General features: G+C 39.1%; 1 protein-coding gene and 1 long non-coding RNA gene across 3 annotated transcripts in view; one reads left to right on the forward strand and one right to left on the reverse strand.

Moving 5' to 3' along the window:
• The window catches only part of LOC144290513 (uncharacterized), an 18,688-nt gene extending 598 nt beyond the window's left edge, over positions 1–18,090 (forward strand). Inside the window, 4 exon segments of the mRNA XM_077859828.1 lie at positions 15,319–15,445; positions 15,622–15,682; positions 16,265–17,680; positions 17,682–18,090. Coding sequence (XP_077715954.1) covers positions 15,319–15,445; positions 15,622–15,682; positions 16,265–17,680; positions 17,682–17,997 — 1,920 coding nt within the window. The 3' untranslated portion in view covers positions 17,998–18,090.
• Positions 13,453–18,097, reverse strand: part of LOC144290517 (uncharacterized) — a 35,680-nt gene continuing 31,035 nt past the window's right edge. For both annotated transcript variants that reach the window (XR_013358126.1, XR_013358127.1), the window contains exon 3: positions 13,453–15,515. This is a non-coding gene — a long non-coding RNA (uncharacterized LOC144290517). The remainder of the gene's footprint in view (positions 15,516–18,097) is intronic.

Genomic DNA, 18,097 nt, shown 5'->3' on the forward strand with positions numbered 1-18,097 from the left:
AGTCGTGCCTCGGTCCCCCGGGTTCGTGCGCGGGCGGTGCTGTGGTCTGTGGGTCCCCCATCCCTCTCTCCCCGGGGGGCCCGGTTTCCCCTCACTTTTCCAAACGTTTGGAGAGAAGGGTTCAAAGCTACGGCCCTGTGCCCCCAGCCCAGCTCTTCATAGGACTGGCAGCAAATGCCTAAATTTCCAGATCTTTCCCTGCATTCCGAAACGCCATCTTTCCTCTCCAGTTCATAGCATCATTATTAACCGTTTGTTCTCCGTGATGCATTTCAAATTACGCACTGTTTTACCGTTTATCCACAGAGCCATGAATGGCCCTTTTTAAAGGTTTATTTTTGTGGATATTTTACATGAGAAGAATGCAGAGACTAACCAGCTGGAGCTGTGTGATGAAATCCTGTGACCCTCCCCCCAGGATCTTTCCTGGACACTGACGTCCTGTGAGGAGTCCTTTGCATGGAGGTTCTTCTTTAAAACTTTCCTGGGTGATCTGTCATCACGGCCCCTCCTTGCAGTGGTCACTATGAAAAGATTTAGTCACTTGAAACTTAGAGCTTGGGAGATAGTATGTGAAGTATTTCCTAAAAAGGTGAATTTCAGGGGAAAAAATTTACCTTCCATTTGTTAAAAATCTTCCGTTTTTTTCTTCTGAGTGGGTATCGCAATATTCTGAGGTAAATCCTTACTTTCAGGTGATTTTAAATGGTATATCAGGGCCTAAACTTCTAACCTTAAGTATTCCAACACAGTTGCTTAGAAATCAGTTTCTTGGAAATAATTGACACCTTTTCTGTTAGTAGCTGGTTTTCTTGTTGAACCAGTAAAATTCCTTAAAATTGTCTTTCCTTCTCTACACGTAAACACTGGGTTTGTGTGATTATGCCAGATTCTTGAACCCCACTGTGTTTACATACTTTAAATTATCAGTGGTGGTCCAAGGCATTGTGACTGGGGAGCACAGGCCGAGGACTCCAAGCTCAGGCCAGCTTTGAGCTGGCAAAGGCAAAGGGAGTTTTCTCAGCCCTGGATATTTTTACACATTTGGGTTTTGCATCCATGTCATAGGTGCACTCGAGTGTAATTTGGCTATTGAGAAACTGAAAAGTCTGGAGTTCTGTCTCCTGGACAAAATGTTTATGAATTGGGGAGTTCAATGGAGTTAGAACCTTAAACTGAGTGTGCCAGAGAGTTTCCTCATTTGTAATCCTGGAGACCTTGGGAGAGGGAGTTCCTATAAGCTGCCAGGAGAGAGGAGGGTGTGCAAGGCTCCCAGAGTAAGTACATTTTTGCAGCTGTTCAGATGACCCAACCCGCCCTCCTTCACCAGGGCCTGACCCACTGTGGAGGCGCCATCTCAACTGGCCGTGTCCAGAGCCCAGCTTGGAAATGTTTAATTTCTGAATGTGGGTTTTCCTTAACTCTTGGGTAAACAGGCTGCTTATCTGAGCTGATTTGAAAGTTTGCATTTCTTTCCTTGGCATTCTTTTTTTATCTATTGAATATTCCAGGCCCTTCAGCCTAGTTTCCTTAGTAGTTTGCAGTTTTATTTCCTGTGTGAATGGGTAAGATTTTTTATTTCTTGGGCTTTGAAAATGTAACTTGACTGAGAAAAATGTGTGAGGCAAGAAAATGTTGAAAGCGGACAGAACTTTTATTCCTTTTAGGTAACAATCTCAAGCTGTGAGATGGGCATATGGAAATTAATAGGCACATCCTTTGTTTTTGTTTTTATTTTTTAATATAAAGATTTTTAAGAAATCTCTACACCCAACGTGGGACTCGAACTTATAACCCTGAGATCAGGAGTCACATGCTCTACTGACTGAGCCAGCTGAGCACCCCTCATTTTTATTTTATTTATTTATTTAAAGATTTTATTCATTCATGAGAGACAGAGAGAGAGGCAGAGACACAGGCAGAGGGAGAAGCAGGCTCCATGCAGGGAGACCGATGCGGGACTCCATCCCAGGGCTCCAGAACCACGCCCTGGGCGGAAGGCAGGCACTTAACCGCTGAGCCACCCAAGGATCCCCTCATTTTTATTTTTAGATCAGTTTTTGTATGTTCATGTCCCCAGAGAACTTTGACTTTTAAAGGTCATACTATTTTTAAGGCAAATGAATTTCTATTTTAATTGATGTAAGAAAAACTACTTGAGTTTATGTAAATCTTTAAAATACCTAGTAGGTTTCCGGTTTTAAATGCAATCCCTTAATGGAAAGCTGCGTGCTATTCATCCCTGATAGTATCCCTAGTGTGAGATATAGTAGAAGGACAAACTATGATGTCCCTTGTTCTTTTAGAGATTTGAAATTTTTCATTTTTTATGGGTTGCAGTTTTATTCCTGCTAGTGCTTGAAGAATTAAATCTTAGAATGATTTCCTATGTAGAAAAGTTTAAATTAAAATTAAATTTAAAGTACCAAAAGTTAAAAATACTATTAAGTAGTAAAATATAGTGTATATAAGTTTATTTTCTTTGTCAAAAATCAGTTTACTACATTTGTGTGGGTCAATAGGAAAGCAGTTGACTTCTGCATCCTTCAACTTTGCTGTACTCCCAGTATTTTTCAGAGCAATCTCTGAAATTGTTGGGGATACGATCAGATATTCTACATAGAAAACCATGTGCTATGTAACTCACAGGTTTATGTTTTGCTTCTCAATCTATATAACTTTTATTTCCTTTTGTTGCCTTACTGAATGAGCTAGGTCTTCCAGGACAATGAAGAATAGGAGTGATGAGAGACTTCTTACCTTGTTCTTTATAAGTGTGTGTTGGGTTTTATCAAATGTTTTTTCATTTTCACCACCTTTCATTCCTTCTGGTATTAGTAATCTCTGTCTTCCCTCTTTTCTCACTTAGCTTGACTAGACATTTACCAATTCCATTAATCATTTCAGAGAGCTAGCTTTTGGTTTTCTTGATAGTGTCTTTTAATTTCCTGTAATTTTAAATGTCTTTTGTAAATTTTATCATTTTATTTTTCTTATTTTTATTGAGATATAATTGGCATGTAACAGTAGTTTCAAGTGCAACATAATGGCTTGGTATTTGTATATATTGTGAAATATTTTCACAGTAAGTCTAGTTAACATCTTTCATTGCACATAGTTACAATTTCTTTACTGACCATAGAAATTTTAAGATCTACACTCTCAGCAACTTTCAAATATTCAGTAACAGTATTATGAACTCTACTCACCATGTTGTATCCTATGTACTTAAGATTTATTTTGTAACTGAAAGTTTGTACTTTTGACCTCCCTTCACTCATTTTCCCCACCCTTCACCGCTGGCAACCACCATTTTGCTTTCTGTAGGAGTTTGTGCTTTTGTTCTTCTTCTTTTTTGGATTTATTTATTTTAGAGAGAGCATGTGCACAGTGAAGGAGGGGCAGAGGGAGAGTCTCAAGCAGACTCTGCCTAAGCATGGAGCCTGATGTGGGTCTTGATCTCAGGACCCTGAGATTATTACTGGAGCTGAAACCAAGAGTGGGATGCTTAACTAACTGTGCCACCCAGATGCCCCTGTGTTTTTGTTTTTAGATTCCACATATAAGGGTGGCTCAGCGGTTTAGCGCCGCCTTTGGCCTGGGGCCTGATCCTGGATGGCCCGGGATTGAGTCCTACGTTGGGCTCCCTGCATGGAGCCTGCTTCTCCCTCTGTCTGTTTCTCTGCCTCTGTGTGTGTGTGTGTCTCTCATGAATAAATAAATACAATCTTTAAAAAGAAAGATTCCACATATAAGTGAGATCATACAATATTTTTCTTTCTCTCTGACTTACTCCACTTAGCATAACATTCTCAAAGTCTATTTATGTGTTAAGAATGGCAAGATTTAGGGCACCTGGGTGGCTTAGTTGGTTAAATGTCTGATTCTTGATTTTGGCTCAGGTTATGATCTCAGGGTCATGAGCTCAAACCCTGCATCAGGCTCCATTCTGGCCTTGGGCTGTTTAAGATTTTCTCTGTCAAAAAATGGGCAATAGGGATCCCTGGGTGGGCAGCTGTTTAGCGCCTGCCTTTGGCCCAGGGCGCAATCCTGGAGACCCGGGACTGAATCCCACGTCGGGCTCCCGGTGCATGGAGCCTGCTTCTCCCTCTGCCTATGTCTCTGCCTCTCTCTCTCTCTCTGTGACTATCATAAATAAATTTAAAAAAAGGGCAATATTTTATTCTTTTTTATGGCTATTTCCATTAATATCAGTTTGTTCATTGGTGATTGCTTGCTTTCATATCTTGGCTATTGTAAATAATAATGCAGTGAATATAGGGGACATGTGTTTTTTTTTTTTTTTTTTCTGATAAATATCCCAAAGTGGTACTTTTGGAACACTTGGTCATTGTATTTCTAATTTTTTGAGGACTCTCCATACTGTTTCCATAGTTGCTGCACCAGTTTACATTCCCAGTAACGGTGCATAAGGGTTCCCTGCACCACCAAAACTCATTTCTTATCTTTTTGGTACTAGCCATTCTGACAGGTGTGAGCTGATAGCTCATTGTTGTTCTGATTTGCATTTCCCTGATGATTACTGATATTGGGCACTTTTTCATATACCTGTTGGCCCATCTGTAAGTGTTCTGTGTATAAATGTCTATTTAGATTCGCTGTTCATTTTATTTAATTGGATTTTTTTTTTTTGGTGTTGAGTTTTAGGAGTTTTTTATGTATTTTGGATGTAACCCCTTATCAGAGATAGGATTTGTGAATATTTTCTCCCATTGAATAGGCTGCCTTTTCATTTTATTGATGATTTCTTTTAGTGTGCAGAAGCTTTTTAGTTTGATATAGACCTACTTGTTGATTTTTGCTAGATCTAAAAAGCCATCTTCAAGATTGATGTCAAGGAGCTTACCACCTGATTTCTTCTAGGAATTTTATGGATTCGTGTCTTACACTCAAATCTTCAATCGATTTTGAATTGAGTTTTGTATATGGTATAAGAAAGTGGTCAGGTTTTCCCAGCACTATTTATTGAAGAGACTGTCCTTTCTCCCACTGTATATGTTTGTCTCCTTTGTTGTAAATTAATTAATCATGAAATGTGGGTTTATTTCTGGATTCTGTTCTGTTCCACTGATTTATATATTTTTATGTCAATTCCATACTGTTTTGATTACTATAACTTTGTAACATAGTTTGAAATAAAGTTCTGTGCCTCCAGATTTGTTCTTAAGATTGTTTTGGCTATTCAGGGTCTTTGTGGTTCCGTGCAGATTTTAGGATTGTTCTATTTCTGTAGAAATGCTATTGAAATTTTGATAGGGATTGCATTGAATCTGTAAATAGCTTTAGATAGTATGAATATTTTTACAATATTCTTTCAATCCATTGAGCATGAGATATATCTTCCCATTTATTAGTGTCATTATCATTTTTTTTAATGTCTTACAGTTCTCAGTATAGAGGTCTTTCATTTTTTAAAAAAAAGATTTTATTTATTCATGAGACACATAGAGAGGGCAGAAACACTGGCAGAGTGAGAGAAGTAAGCTCCCGCAGGGAGCCTAATGTGGGACTAGATCCCAGGACCCTGGGATCACGACCTGAGCCAAAGGTAAATGCTCAACCACTAAGCCACCCAAGCATCCCTGGATCTTTCACCTTTTTATTAAATTTATTCCTATTTTCTTTTTGATGCAATTGTAAGGGACTATTTTTAATAATTTTATTGTTTTTAATTTTAGTATAGTTAACATACCTTTAAAATTATTAAGTTTTTTAAGGTGGACTGTTTTCTTAATTTCTATTTCTGATAGTTTCTTATCAGTATAAAGAGACAATTTTTTAAAGATTTTATTTATTTATTCATAAGGGACACAGAGAGAGATAGAGGCAGATATACAGAGGGAGAAGCAGACTCCATGCAGGGAGCCTGACGTGGGACTCGATCCTGGGTCTCCAGAATCAGGCCCTGGGCTGAAGGCGGTGCTAAACCACCGAGCCACCCGGGTTGCCCGAGACAATCGATTTTTGTTTGTTTTTTTTTTGTTGTTTTTTTTGTTTTTTGACAATCGATTTTTGTATATTGATTTTGTATCCTGCAACTTTGCAACTTTATTGAATTAGTACAAACAGTTTGTGTTGGAGTCTTTAGAGTTTTCTATATACAGCCAGCCTCCAGCTTATCTACGGTTTGACTCAAGATTTTCTTTTTACTTTTTTTTTTTAAAGATTTTATTTATCAGGGATCCCTGGGTGGCACAGCGGTTTGGCGCCTGCCTTTGGCCCAGGGTGCGATCCTGGAGACCCAGGATCGAATCCCACGTCAGGCTCCCGGTGCATGGAGCCTGCTTCTCCCTCTGCCTATGTCTCTGCCTCTCTCTCCCTCTCTCTGTATGACTATCATAAATAAATTTTAAAAAAAAAATTTGAAAAAAAAAAAAAAGATTTTATTTATTCATGAGAGACACAGAAAGAGAGAGGCAGAGACACAGGCAAAGGGAGAAGCAGGCTACATGCAGGGAGCCCAACGTGGGACTCGATCCCAGGTCTCCAGGATCACGCTCCGGGCTGAAGGCAGCACTAAACTGTTGAGTCACCCGGGCTGCCCTTTGTTTTACTTTTTGATGGTGTAAATGATTGTTACAGTTACAGCCCTTTGGTCTCAGTGCAACTGTTCTGTTTTTTACTTTCAGTATGGTATTCAATAAACTACATGAGATATTCAACACTTTGTTAAAAAATAGGGTTTGTGGGGTGCCTGGGTAGCTCAGTTGGTTAAGCATCCAACTCTTGATTGCAGAGCTATGGGACTGAGCCCTGTGTAGGGCCTCCTCGCTCAGCAGGGAGTCTGCTGGAGATCCCCTCCCCCGTCCCCCTGAAAAAAATAAATCTTTTTTTTTTTTTAAAGACTTTAATAAAAAACAGGCTTTGTGTTAGATTATATCCAGCTGGAGGCTAGTGTAAGTTCTAATAATGATTAGGATAGGTTAGGCTAAGCTTGGATGTTTAGTAAATTAGGTGTATTAAATACATTTTCAATTTAGAGATTTTTCCAATTTATGATACATCAGTACATAAAACAATCTAAGTTGAAGAAGATCTGTAGAATATGTCATCTACAAATAGACCATTTTATCTCATTTTTTTCTAATCTGGGTGCCATTTTTCTTTTTCTTGCTGAATTGCCCTGGCTAGAACATCCAATTCTATGTATTGGGCATCCTTCCCTTATTCCTGATCTTAGTGGAAAAACTTTCAGCTTTTCAGCATCGTGTATGAGGTTATCTGTGGGATTGTCATATATGGCTTTTATTACGTTGAAGTACTTTCCCTGTATACCCACTTTGTTGGAGAGTTTTTGTCATAAATGGATGTTGAATTTTACTGCCTTTTCTGCATCTATTGAGATGATCATGATTTTTAATCTTCATTTTGTTAATATGGTTTATCACATTGATTTGTAGACGCTAAACCCTACTTGCATCGTGGAATAAATCCCACTTGTTCGTACATAGTATGTTATCTTTTTATTTTATTTATTTATTCATTCATTCATTCATTCAAGACACAGAGAGAGAGAGAGCCAGAGACACAGGCAGAGGGAGAAGTTGGCTCCACGCGGGAGCCGGACATGGGACTCAATCCCCTGTCCCCAGGATCACACCCTGGGCTGAAGGTGGCGCTAACCCGCTGAGCCACCCGGGCTGCCCTGTGTGTGATCTTTTTAGTGTGTTGTTTGCTAGTACTTTGTTGAGGACTTTTCTATTTTATGTTCATCTGGGATGTTGGCCTGTAATGTTCTTATGGTATCCTTGTTTGGTTTTGGTATTAGGGTAACTGGCCTCAAAATTAGTTTGGAAGTGTTCCCTCCTGTTTTTTATGGAGTTTGAGAAGGATTTGGTGTTTTTCTTTGAATGTTTGGTAGAGTTTACCAGTGAAGCCACTGGTCCTGGATTTTTCTTTGTCGGGAAGTTTTTGATTACTGGTTGATTCTTTACTAATAATCAGTCTGTTCAGATTTTTGGCTTCTTCATAATTGTCTTGATATGTTTTTTGTTTCTAAGGGCTTAATCTAGGTCTTCTAGGTTGTCCAATTTTTTGGTGTATAATTGTTCATAATGTCTTATGACCATTGGTATTTTGTGGTACGAGTTGTAATGTCTCTTCCTTCATTTCTTGTTTTTTTTTTTTCTTTTTTAAGGTTGTTTCATGAGAGATACAGAGAGGCAGAGATACAGGCATAGGGAGAAACAGGATCCCTGCAGGGAGCCCAATGTGGGACTTGATCCCAGACCATGCCCTGAGCCAAAGGCAGATCCTCAACCACTGAGCCACCCATGCATCCCTTCATTTCTGATTTTATAGATTTGAGTCCTTTTTTTCTTGGTGACTCCAGCTAAAAGTCTATCCATTTTATTTACCTTTTTTCTTAGAAGATTTTATTTGACAGAAGAGAGCATGTGTGAGAGAGCACAAGCAGGGGGAGCAGCAGAGGGAGAGGGAGAGGCAGACTCTACTTAGTGGGAATTTCAACAAAGGGCTCAACCACAGGACCCTGGGATCAGGACCTGAGCTGAAGGTAGATGCTTAACTGACTGAACCACCCAGCATCCCCTCCATTTTGTTTATCTTATTAAAAAAAAAAAACACACTCAATTTCACCGTTTTTTTCTTCTATTGTCTTTTTTAATTTGTATTTTGTTTATTTTCACTATGATCTTTATTTTTCTCCTTCTTATAACTTTGGATTTCACTTTTTTTCTAGTTCCTTGAGGTATAAGTTGGGTTTATTTGAGATCTTTCTTGATGTAAGCATTTATTGCTATGAACGTCCTTCTTGGAACTATTTTTGTTGCATCTCATAAGTTTTGTGGTGTAGTAATAACCGTTTTAATTTTTGTCAAGGTTTTTAAAAAAATTATTTTTTTAGTTCTCAACTGATTTCTTTCATCTATTGGTTGTTTAGTAGCAGGTTGTTTAATCTGTATGTATTTGTGAATTGTCCAGTTTTTCTCCTTGCAGTTGATTTCTAGGCCTACCATTGTGGTTGGGAAAGATGCTTAATAGGGCTTTAATCTTAAGTTTATTAAGATTTGTGGCCTAACATATCTGTTTGGAGGATGTTCTATTGCACTTAAGAATGTGTATTCTGTTCCTTTTAGATGGACTGTTATGGCCTTCTGGTTTAATATGTCATTTAAGCTCAATGTTTCCTTACTGATTTTCTGTCTGGATGATATATCCATTGATGAAAGTAAGCTATTAAAGCCCCCCTCCCCCCACTATTGTATTGCTGTTTCTCTCTTTAGGTCTGTTAATATTTGCTTTATATATTTAGGTCCTCCTATTTTGAGTGTATAAACATTCACAAATATATCCTCTTAATGGGATTCACCCCTTTATCATTATATAATGACTTCCTTTGTCTCATTACAGTTTTTGTCTTAAAGCCTGTTTTATCTCATAAAACAGCTAGTTTTAGTTTTCATTTGCATGGAATTATTTTTCCCATCCTGTTACTTTCAGTCTGTATGTCACTTTCAATTTATCCTTTCCACCTGAGGTCTTTTGTGTTTTAAAGAGTCCTGCATCGGGCTCCCTACGTGGAGCCTGCTTCTCCCTCTGCCTGTATCTCTACCTCTCTCTCTCTCTCTCTCTCTCTCTCTCTCTCTCTCGTCTCTCATGAATAAACAAGTAAAATCTTTTTAAAAACCCCTTTTGGATGGTTTGCAAGGCCAGTCTGCTGTTGATCAACTCCCTTTAGTTTTTGCTTCATTTGAAAACTCTTTCTCCAATTTGGAAGGACAGCTTTACTGAGTTGAGTTTTCTTGGTTAGCAGGTTTGTTTGTTTGTTTTTTCCAACAGTGGATATATCACATCACTGCCTTCTAGCCTGCAAAGTTTTTGCTGAAAACTCTGATGATCTTATGGGAGTTCCTTTGTAAGTAACAAGTTTTGTTGTTGTTGTTGTTGTTTTTCTCTTGTTGGTTTTAGCAAGAGAGCAAGCCTGTCCTTATCTCTAGCTTTTGATGCTAATTATGTTTCTTTGTGTGAGTTTCGTTGGGTTCATTGTATTTGGAACTCTCTGGGATTCCTGGATCTTGATGTCTGTTTCCTTCTCCAGGTTAGGGAAGTTTTCTGCCATTATTAAAGTTAAGTTTTCTGTTCCTTTTTCTCCTCTTTGGGAGTCCTATAATGCAGGTGTTGGTCAGTTTGATGTAGTCTCATAAGTCCCTTAAGCTATTGTCGTCACTCTTCTTTTTTTCTTTTTACTGTTCTGATTGGGTAAGACTATGTTATCTCTAACAGATTCATGGAAGGCCAAAACAAGCCTCCCCCCATTCCAACCTTGGTGGGCATTCCTAATGTATGTCTGTTAATGTATAAGGGGCCAGGAACATGTAGCCCCAAGAGAAGTCATTGACCAAACATGAACAAGATGGAGGGGCAAAGGTGGAGCTAGTATTGTCAGCACTCCTACACTACTGTCTTTCCCAGTCTCTAGAGAGGATGTAGTTTGGGCCCCAGGAGTGTTTTTAATTAGAAGCTTGCCCCTCAGATCACAGCTATGAAGATAAACTAACAGGCCTCTTTTGCAGAGACTGAGTGCTTCAGTCTGTTGTCTCTCTGTGCCCTGGAAATATAAGCCAGTTAAGAACTCTTCTTCCATTTGTTAAGTCTTGTGGGATCCATCAGCATAAGCCCCACTGACCACCACAGCCAGGCAATCTAGAGGTGTTTCTTGGACAGCAAAATTTTCTATAAAAATCAAGTGTCAGGCAAGAGCACAAGCTCCTGGGAGATACTGGAGAGCTGGAGAGAGGAGGCAGAGGGAGAGCACAAAAATTGTACCTGCTCACCTGTTTTTGGAAAACATTTCAATAAGTCCTTACACATATGTTAAATTAGATGCCTGCATGTAAGATTAGCAGGCCATGTCTTTTTTTAAGAAATGGGGGAGGGGCAGAGGAAGAGGGAGAACGAGAATCATAAGCAGGCTCCACACCCACCAGGGAGCCCAGTGCAGGACTCTTAATCTCATGACCTGAGCTGAAATAAAGAGGTCCTTAACCAATTGAGCCATCCTGGCACCCCTCAAGCAAGACTCTTCTACAGAAAGCCTGGGTGCTTTTCAGTCAGTGGCCTCTATGCTGGGTCTTGGGTTGAGTGAGTCTGCACATGTGAACCTTTTAAGAACTGTTTCAGTTTGCTATAGCCTTCTTAGTCCTGTGGATGCAGGCTCCATGGGCTTTCAAAGGTAGATATTTAGGGGTCCATCTCAGGTTCAGGTCTTAAAAGTTGGGAGTACCAGATATGGGGTTCAGAACCTTCACTCCTCAGGGAGAAGCTTGGGATTTTGAGTTCCGTCTTGATTGTGACTTGCTGTACCTGGGGTGGGGTTTATGGCAGGATTGTGTCGCAGCCTCTCCTACCTCTTTTTTTTTTTAATTTTTTTATTTATTCATGATAGGCACACAGTGAGAGAGAGAGAGGCAGAGACACAGGCAGAGGGAGAAGCAGGCTCCATGCACCGGGAGCCTGACATGGGATTCGATCCCGGATCTCCAGGATCGCGCCCTGGGCCAAAGGCAGGCGCCAAACCGCTGCACCACCCAGGGATCCCTCTCCTACCTCTTTTATGTGAGTTTCCTCATTCATCCAGTGTGTCAGAGTTGCTTAGTTTGGGGGGTTTAGTTTTTCCCAAGGAAATTATTCCAAATGTAGATGTTCATTCAGCGTGTCTGTGAGAGAAAGTAAGTTCAGGATGCTTCTGTGTCACCATCTTGAACAGGAATATTTCATTCTGCTTGAGGTTTAATTTGTCGTTCTTTATAGTTTCTCTGGTAGTTGCTTAAATTATTGACCGTAGATTTTTTTTCCCTTTTGTTTATTTAGTGGTATAAATTTCCTTCTAGGCTCCTACAATTGCTATACTAGACAACTTTAGATAAATTCTATTTTCATATCGTTCAAAATAATAAGACATTTTGATCTCAATATTTAGAAGTTTTTTAAAACTTAAAAAAATGTTATTTATTCATGAGACACACAGAGGAGAAACAGACAGACAGACAGGCAGAGGAAGAAGCAAGCTCCATCAGGGAGCCCGATGTGAGACTTGATCCCGGGACTCCAGGATCACGCCCTGGGCTGAAGGCAGTGCTAAACCGAAGGCAGTGAGCCCCCTGGGCTGCCCTAGAAGTTTTTAATCTCCATGTCTTTGGGGATTTTCCAACTACTTTCCTGATACTGATTTCCAGATTAATGCTGCTGTCTTCTGAGAACATAGTTTTGTAGGATTTCTGTTGCTTCAAAGTTAAGGTGTTTTATATCCCAAGAGGTAGTTTGTCTTGGTGAATGTTACCCTGTGAACTGGAGAAGAATGTGTATTTGCTGCTAATGACATAGTCCATGGATTTCAATTAAAGTTGTTCATTGGTGCTATTCAGTGTAATTGTATCCTTCCTGATCTTCTGGCTGCTGGAACTCTTATGTTACTGATATGGGGGTGTTGATGCATCCAACTTTATGAGTTTTTGCCTAAGATATCTTGCTACTCTTGTTATTTAATGCACATACACAGAAAGAATTGTATATTTTCTTGGAGATTTGACCCCTTTATCATTACGTGATTCCTTCTTTATCTGAAATTTCCTTGCTTTGAAATAGGCTGTGTCCCACCTTAATATGCTCTGCCAGCTTTCTTTTGATTATTGTTGGCATGGTATATCTCTCTCCATCCTTCGATGTTTGTGTCTTTATATTTTCTTCTTTTTTAATATGCTATTATAGTGTCTTTCAGTGTTAAGGTTTGGATCATTGATGTTTAAGGTGGTTATTGATAATGTTGATGAGCATCTTTCATTTTACTCTTTCTCTGTTGTCCTTGTTTCTGTGTCTTTCACCATTTTTCTGCAGCCTTTGGCTTTAATTGAACATTTTAGGTCTTCTTACCATATCGATTATAGTTATTTGAGTTTGTTTTCTTGAGTTTACGTAATGTCACAGTATTCCTCACTTCTCCGTGCCCTTTGTAACATTGTCATTCGTTTATCCAAAAGTTATCACTGAATACAAAAGTGATACTTGTCAGATTTGTTGGTAAAAGAAAAGGTATTTTACCTACAGTAATTTTTCCTAATGCTTTACCTTTCTTTTTTACCTCCTGATGAATTTCTTTTCAGGTTTCTTGCACAACAGATGTACTCATGTCAAATGCCTCAATTTTTGTCTCAAAGTCTGTATTTCTCCCTCATTTTCGAAGAATAATTTTAACACAGAATTGCAGGATGGTGGTTTTTTTTACTTTCAGCACTTTCACTCATTTCTTCTTGCTGAAATGGTTTCAGAAAGAAGTCCATTTAATTCTTACTTTGTTTCCATGTAACTTAGGTTTGTTTTTCCCCTTTTGGCTTCTCTAGCTATATTCTCTTTGTCATTGATTTTTCTCCAGCTTGAATAGGATGTGCTTGAATATGCATTTTTGGTTTGGGTTGTTTTTTTTTTTTTTTTCTTTCATGTTTTGTGTTCTTTTAGCTTCCCGGATCTGCAGTTTGCTATTTGAATGGTAGGAAGATGGAGTCATTATTGCTTCACTTACTTTTTCTGTTCTTTTCTGCCTTTCTTTTCCATCAGTTATTCCCATTGTCATTATCCCAAAGTTCTTGGATATTGTGTTTTTTTTCTGTTTGCTTAGCCCCAATGAAACAGATTCTTCTGAAGACAGGCCTTGTTAAGAATAGAATATTCTGGGCATATTTCAGTTTAGCTTCTTTTCTGTCTCCAATTTGAAGACCATGGTTTGCCCTCTTTCCTCAGTTCTCTGATGGATCTAAGAAGAGTTGTTCATTTTAAGTTTATTTTTTTATTTTTTGTTTTTGCTTTTTCCTTGCAAGGGAGTGACTGCTTCAAATGTTTAACTGCTTATAGCTTTGAAGCTCATCCCTCCTCCCTCCTTCTGTGGTCCAGTTCTATCCAAGGCAGTAAAAAAGCCTAGTGCTTACTACTTTGGCGGTGGCAAGAGATTCCATTCACACAAGCTCCTGTCCTTGTGTATGAACCTCTAGTCCGCCCACAGCCTCAGTTAAAAAGTCCACGTGTTTTCCCCTGTTCTCTCAAGCCATTTCATGCCTGCTTGAGAGGCCTGCCTTCCTCCCTAGAGACCTCAATTATAAAATAAACTCTATTATACCCTGTTGGCAGTATGTGGTGTCATCAACTTAGGGATTCCTATATTTGGGTGTAGCTGTTGTGCTTCTCTGCACCACATCAGAGCTCATAAAGGAGAGAAAATGAGAGGGCTCCCTCTAGAGTGGCTGGTCAGGAAACTTCCTCCTGAAATTGGAGACTGAAGATTTTATGTTCATTTGGAGGAAAGCACTGCTGAATCCTTTACAGATTTAATAATCACAAACAGATTCATCATCAGACCATTGTAGATACCAGTGAACTCCCTCACAACCTGCAGTTCTTAATGTATTCATCAAGGTTAGAATGGCCAGGGTACGCTGTTAGAGTTTGATCAAAAAGCTCTTCTAACACCTTTGCATCTCTGTGTGTGTGCTAAAAAGTGAGAAGCAACCCTGAGGCTCATCATGAGTATAGGGTTTTTGTGGAGATTTAAATTGTGCCTTTTTAGCAGCATGTCCTATCATGCTAAATTGTCTGAGCCCTAGCTTCTGAATAACTTCCTCGCTCCATGAAATGGGACAGAGAGAGAGAGAATGGAAAAACTGATAAATATCACACAAGTTAAAAGTACTACTTCTTCATGAGAATATTTTCCTTTATCTAGTTACATCAGGCTACCTCTAATGGCCTGGAGCACTTCAGGCTGGTATAGCAAGCTGATCCTTATTACAAGTTGCATTTCCACAGGCCTCCTGGACTCTCATGTTTGGTGATGGGACTAGAAGAAAAAGCTTCCAGTTCTTCACTGTGTTTTATTCATTAAAACCTCATGCAGATTTGACCCCGTACATCATGGAGTGCTGAGTTAAATGGTAGGTAAGAAGGAAGGAGATGAGAGCATTTTTCTCAAAAGGAATTGGTGTGCTTAAAATAATACTTTTCATTTGTATAGCATTTCTCTCATTTTTCCAAGGTGCTCTAGGCCCTGTTATTAGAGAACAGTAACGTTTAAAGTGATCCCATAAAGATGAATAAATAATTTGCATGTGTTCATGATGCTGTTAAATTTATGAGGAAGTATGAACAGAGTAAGTTTCTCATGACCAAGACATAAAATAAATGTGTGGATACCACAGAATCATATATAACCTTCCTATAAATTGAGTATAGATCCCCAGTGCTGTCAGACTCATCATACATGCTACTATAAACATATTTGGGATGTTTTAGGACTCAGTAACCTTTGAGGATGTAGCTGTGAGCTTCACCCTGGAAGAGTGGGCTTTACTGGATTCTTCACAAAAGAAACTCTACAGAGATGTGATGCGGGAAACCTTCAGAAACCTTTCCTCAATAGGTAAAGATGATGACATTCGTTCTTAACTTTGGCAATTAGAGTACAAGTATTTCTTCCCATTGATCTTGTTCTGTGGAAAAAGAGTACATTAGTAAGCTAATCTCATCATAGACCTAAAATCTACTAATTTTTCTGTGATGTCTGATTACTTGGAATTATTTTTCTCTGTATTTTAGGGAAAAAATGGAAAGAGCATGACACTGAAGATAGGGACAATAACCAGGAGAGAAAACTAAGGTGAGTCACACAATAGATAGGATGCTTCATGTCGGATACTGCTATATCATGGATTTTTAAAAACCAAATTATTCAAATTTATCCTTACATTTTTTTGGTCTTGAAAGTATTTACTAAATGTGACATAAGGTGGGCAGCCCAGGTGGCTCAGTGGTTTAGTGCTGCCTTCGGCCCAGGGCCTGATCCTGAAGACCCAGGATCGAGTCCCATGTTGGGCTCCTTGCATGGAGCCTACTTCTCCTGTGTCTACCTACCTGTGTCTCTGCCCCCCCATGAATAAATGAATAAATAAATAAATGAATAAATAAATAAAATCTCATAAATAAATAAATAAATAAATAAATAAATGTGACATAATGTGTCCATTTTGGAAACAGCATAAAGAAACCTCATATATTAATCATCTTCGTTTACATAATAGCTGTGGTCAAGTCCACTTTATGGAGTATATAGTATTTTAACTTTTCAAACGATTCAGAAAGGGTAGGAAACCTTCATTTTGCTAAAAATTATAAAATAATTCTAATATCCTAATATTGATTACTAAGAAATAATTAATAAATTTTTTTTTTTTTTTTACAGAAGTCATGTGGTAGAAAAACCTTGTGAAAGCAAAGAGGGTCATCAGAGTGGAGAAACCATCAGCCAGACTCCAGATCTTAATCTGAACAAGAAAAGTCCTGGAGTAAAACCACCTGAAGGTCACCAGTGTGGAGACACCATCACCCAAATTCCAGATCTTAATCTCAACAAGAAAAGTTCTTCTGGAGTAAAACCACCTGAAGGTCGTCAGTGTGGAGAAACCATCACCCAGATTCCAGGTATTAATCTGAACAAGAAAACACCTTCTGGACTAAAACCATGTGAATGTAGCGTGTGTGGAAAAGTCTTTGTGCGTCACTCATCCCTTAATAGGCACATCAGATCTCACACTGGACACAAGCCGTATGAGTATCACGAGTATGAAGAGAAGCCATATAAGTGCAAGGAATGTGGGAAAGCCTTCAGTTACCGCAAATCTGTTCACAGACACGAAAGGACTCACACTGGAGAAAAACCCTATGAATGTCAGGAATGTGGGAAAGCTTTCACGTGGCTCACAACTTTTCGAAGACACATGATAACTCACACAGGAGATGGACCTTATAAATGTAAGGAATGTGGGAAAGCTTTTAGTTGTTCAACTTCATTGCGAACACATGAAAGGACTCACACTGGAGAGAAACCCTATCAGTGTCAACAGTGTGGTAAATCCCTCAGATCCCCACTGGGTTTACGAATACATGAAAGAAATCACACTGGAGAGAAACCCTATGAATGTAAGCAGTGTGGGAAAGCCCTCAGTTGCCCCAGTTCCTTTCGAAGACATGAAAGGACTCACACTGCAGAGAAGCAGTATGAATGTAAACAATGTGAGAAAACGTTCAGTTCTCCTCTAGGTTTGCGAATACATGAAAGAATTCACACAGGAGAGAAACCTTACGAATGTAAAGAATGTGGGAAAGCCTTCATTTCTCTGTCAAGCATTCGGACACACATGATAACACACACTGGAGATGGACCTTATAAATGTAAGGAATGTGGGAAAGCCTTCATTTGTCCCAGTTCCTTTCGATCACATGAAAGGACGCACACCGGAGAGAAACCCTATGAATGTAAACAGTGTGGTAAAACCTTCAGTTGGCCCAGTTCCTTTCGAATACATGAAAGAACTCACACTGGAGAGAAACCTTATGAATGTAAGGAATGTGGCAAAACCTTCATTTATCGCACAACCTTTCAGGGACACATGAGAAAGCACACTGGAGAGAAGCCCTATAAATGTAAAGAATGTGGGAAAGCCTTTATTTCTCCGTCAAGTGTTCGAACACACATGATCATGCACACTGGAGATGGGCCTTATAAATGTAAGGAATGCGGGAAAGCCTTCAATTTTCCCAGTTCATTTCGAATACATGAGAGAACTCACACAGGAGAGAAGCCTTATGAATGTAAACAATGTGGTAGAGCCTTCAGTTGTTACACATCCTTTCGAACACATGAAAAAACTCACACTGGAGAAAAACCCTATGAATGTAAGGAATGTGGAAAAGCCTTCATTTATCGCACTACCTTTCGAGGACATGTGAGAATGCACACTGGAGAGAAACCATACAAATGTAAAGAATGTGGGAAAGCCTTCAGTCGCCCCAATTCATTTCGAAGGCATGAAAGATCTCATACTGAATAGAAACCTCTTGAATGTAAGCAGTGTGGGTAAACATCAATTGACCTTCATCCTTACATGTGAAAACCCCCATTGGAAAGAAATCTAATATAAGCAAGCCTGATACATGGATTCATGTATAATGCTCCAGAAAACTGTAAATGAAAGAATCATTATAAAAGTTATAGATATATTGTCTTTATCAGTGC

The sequence above is a fragment of the Canis aureus genome, chromosome 19 (assembly GCF_053574225.1).
Source record: "Canis aureus isolate CA01 chromosome 19, VMU_Caureus_v.1.0, whole genome shotgun sequence".
Classification (NCBI taxonomy): domain Eukaryota; kingdom Metazoa; phylum Chordata; class Mammalia; order Carnivora; family Canidae; genus Canis; species Canis aureus.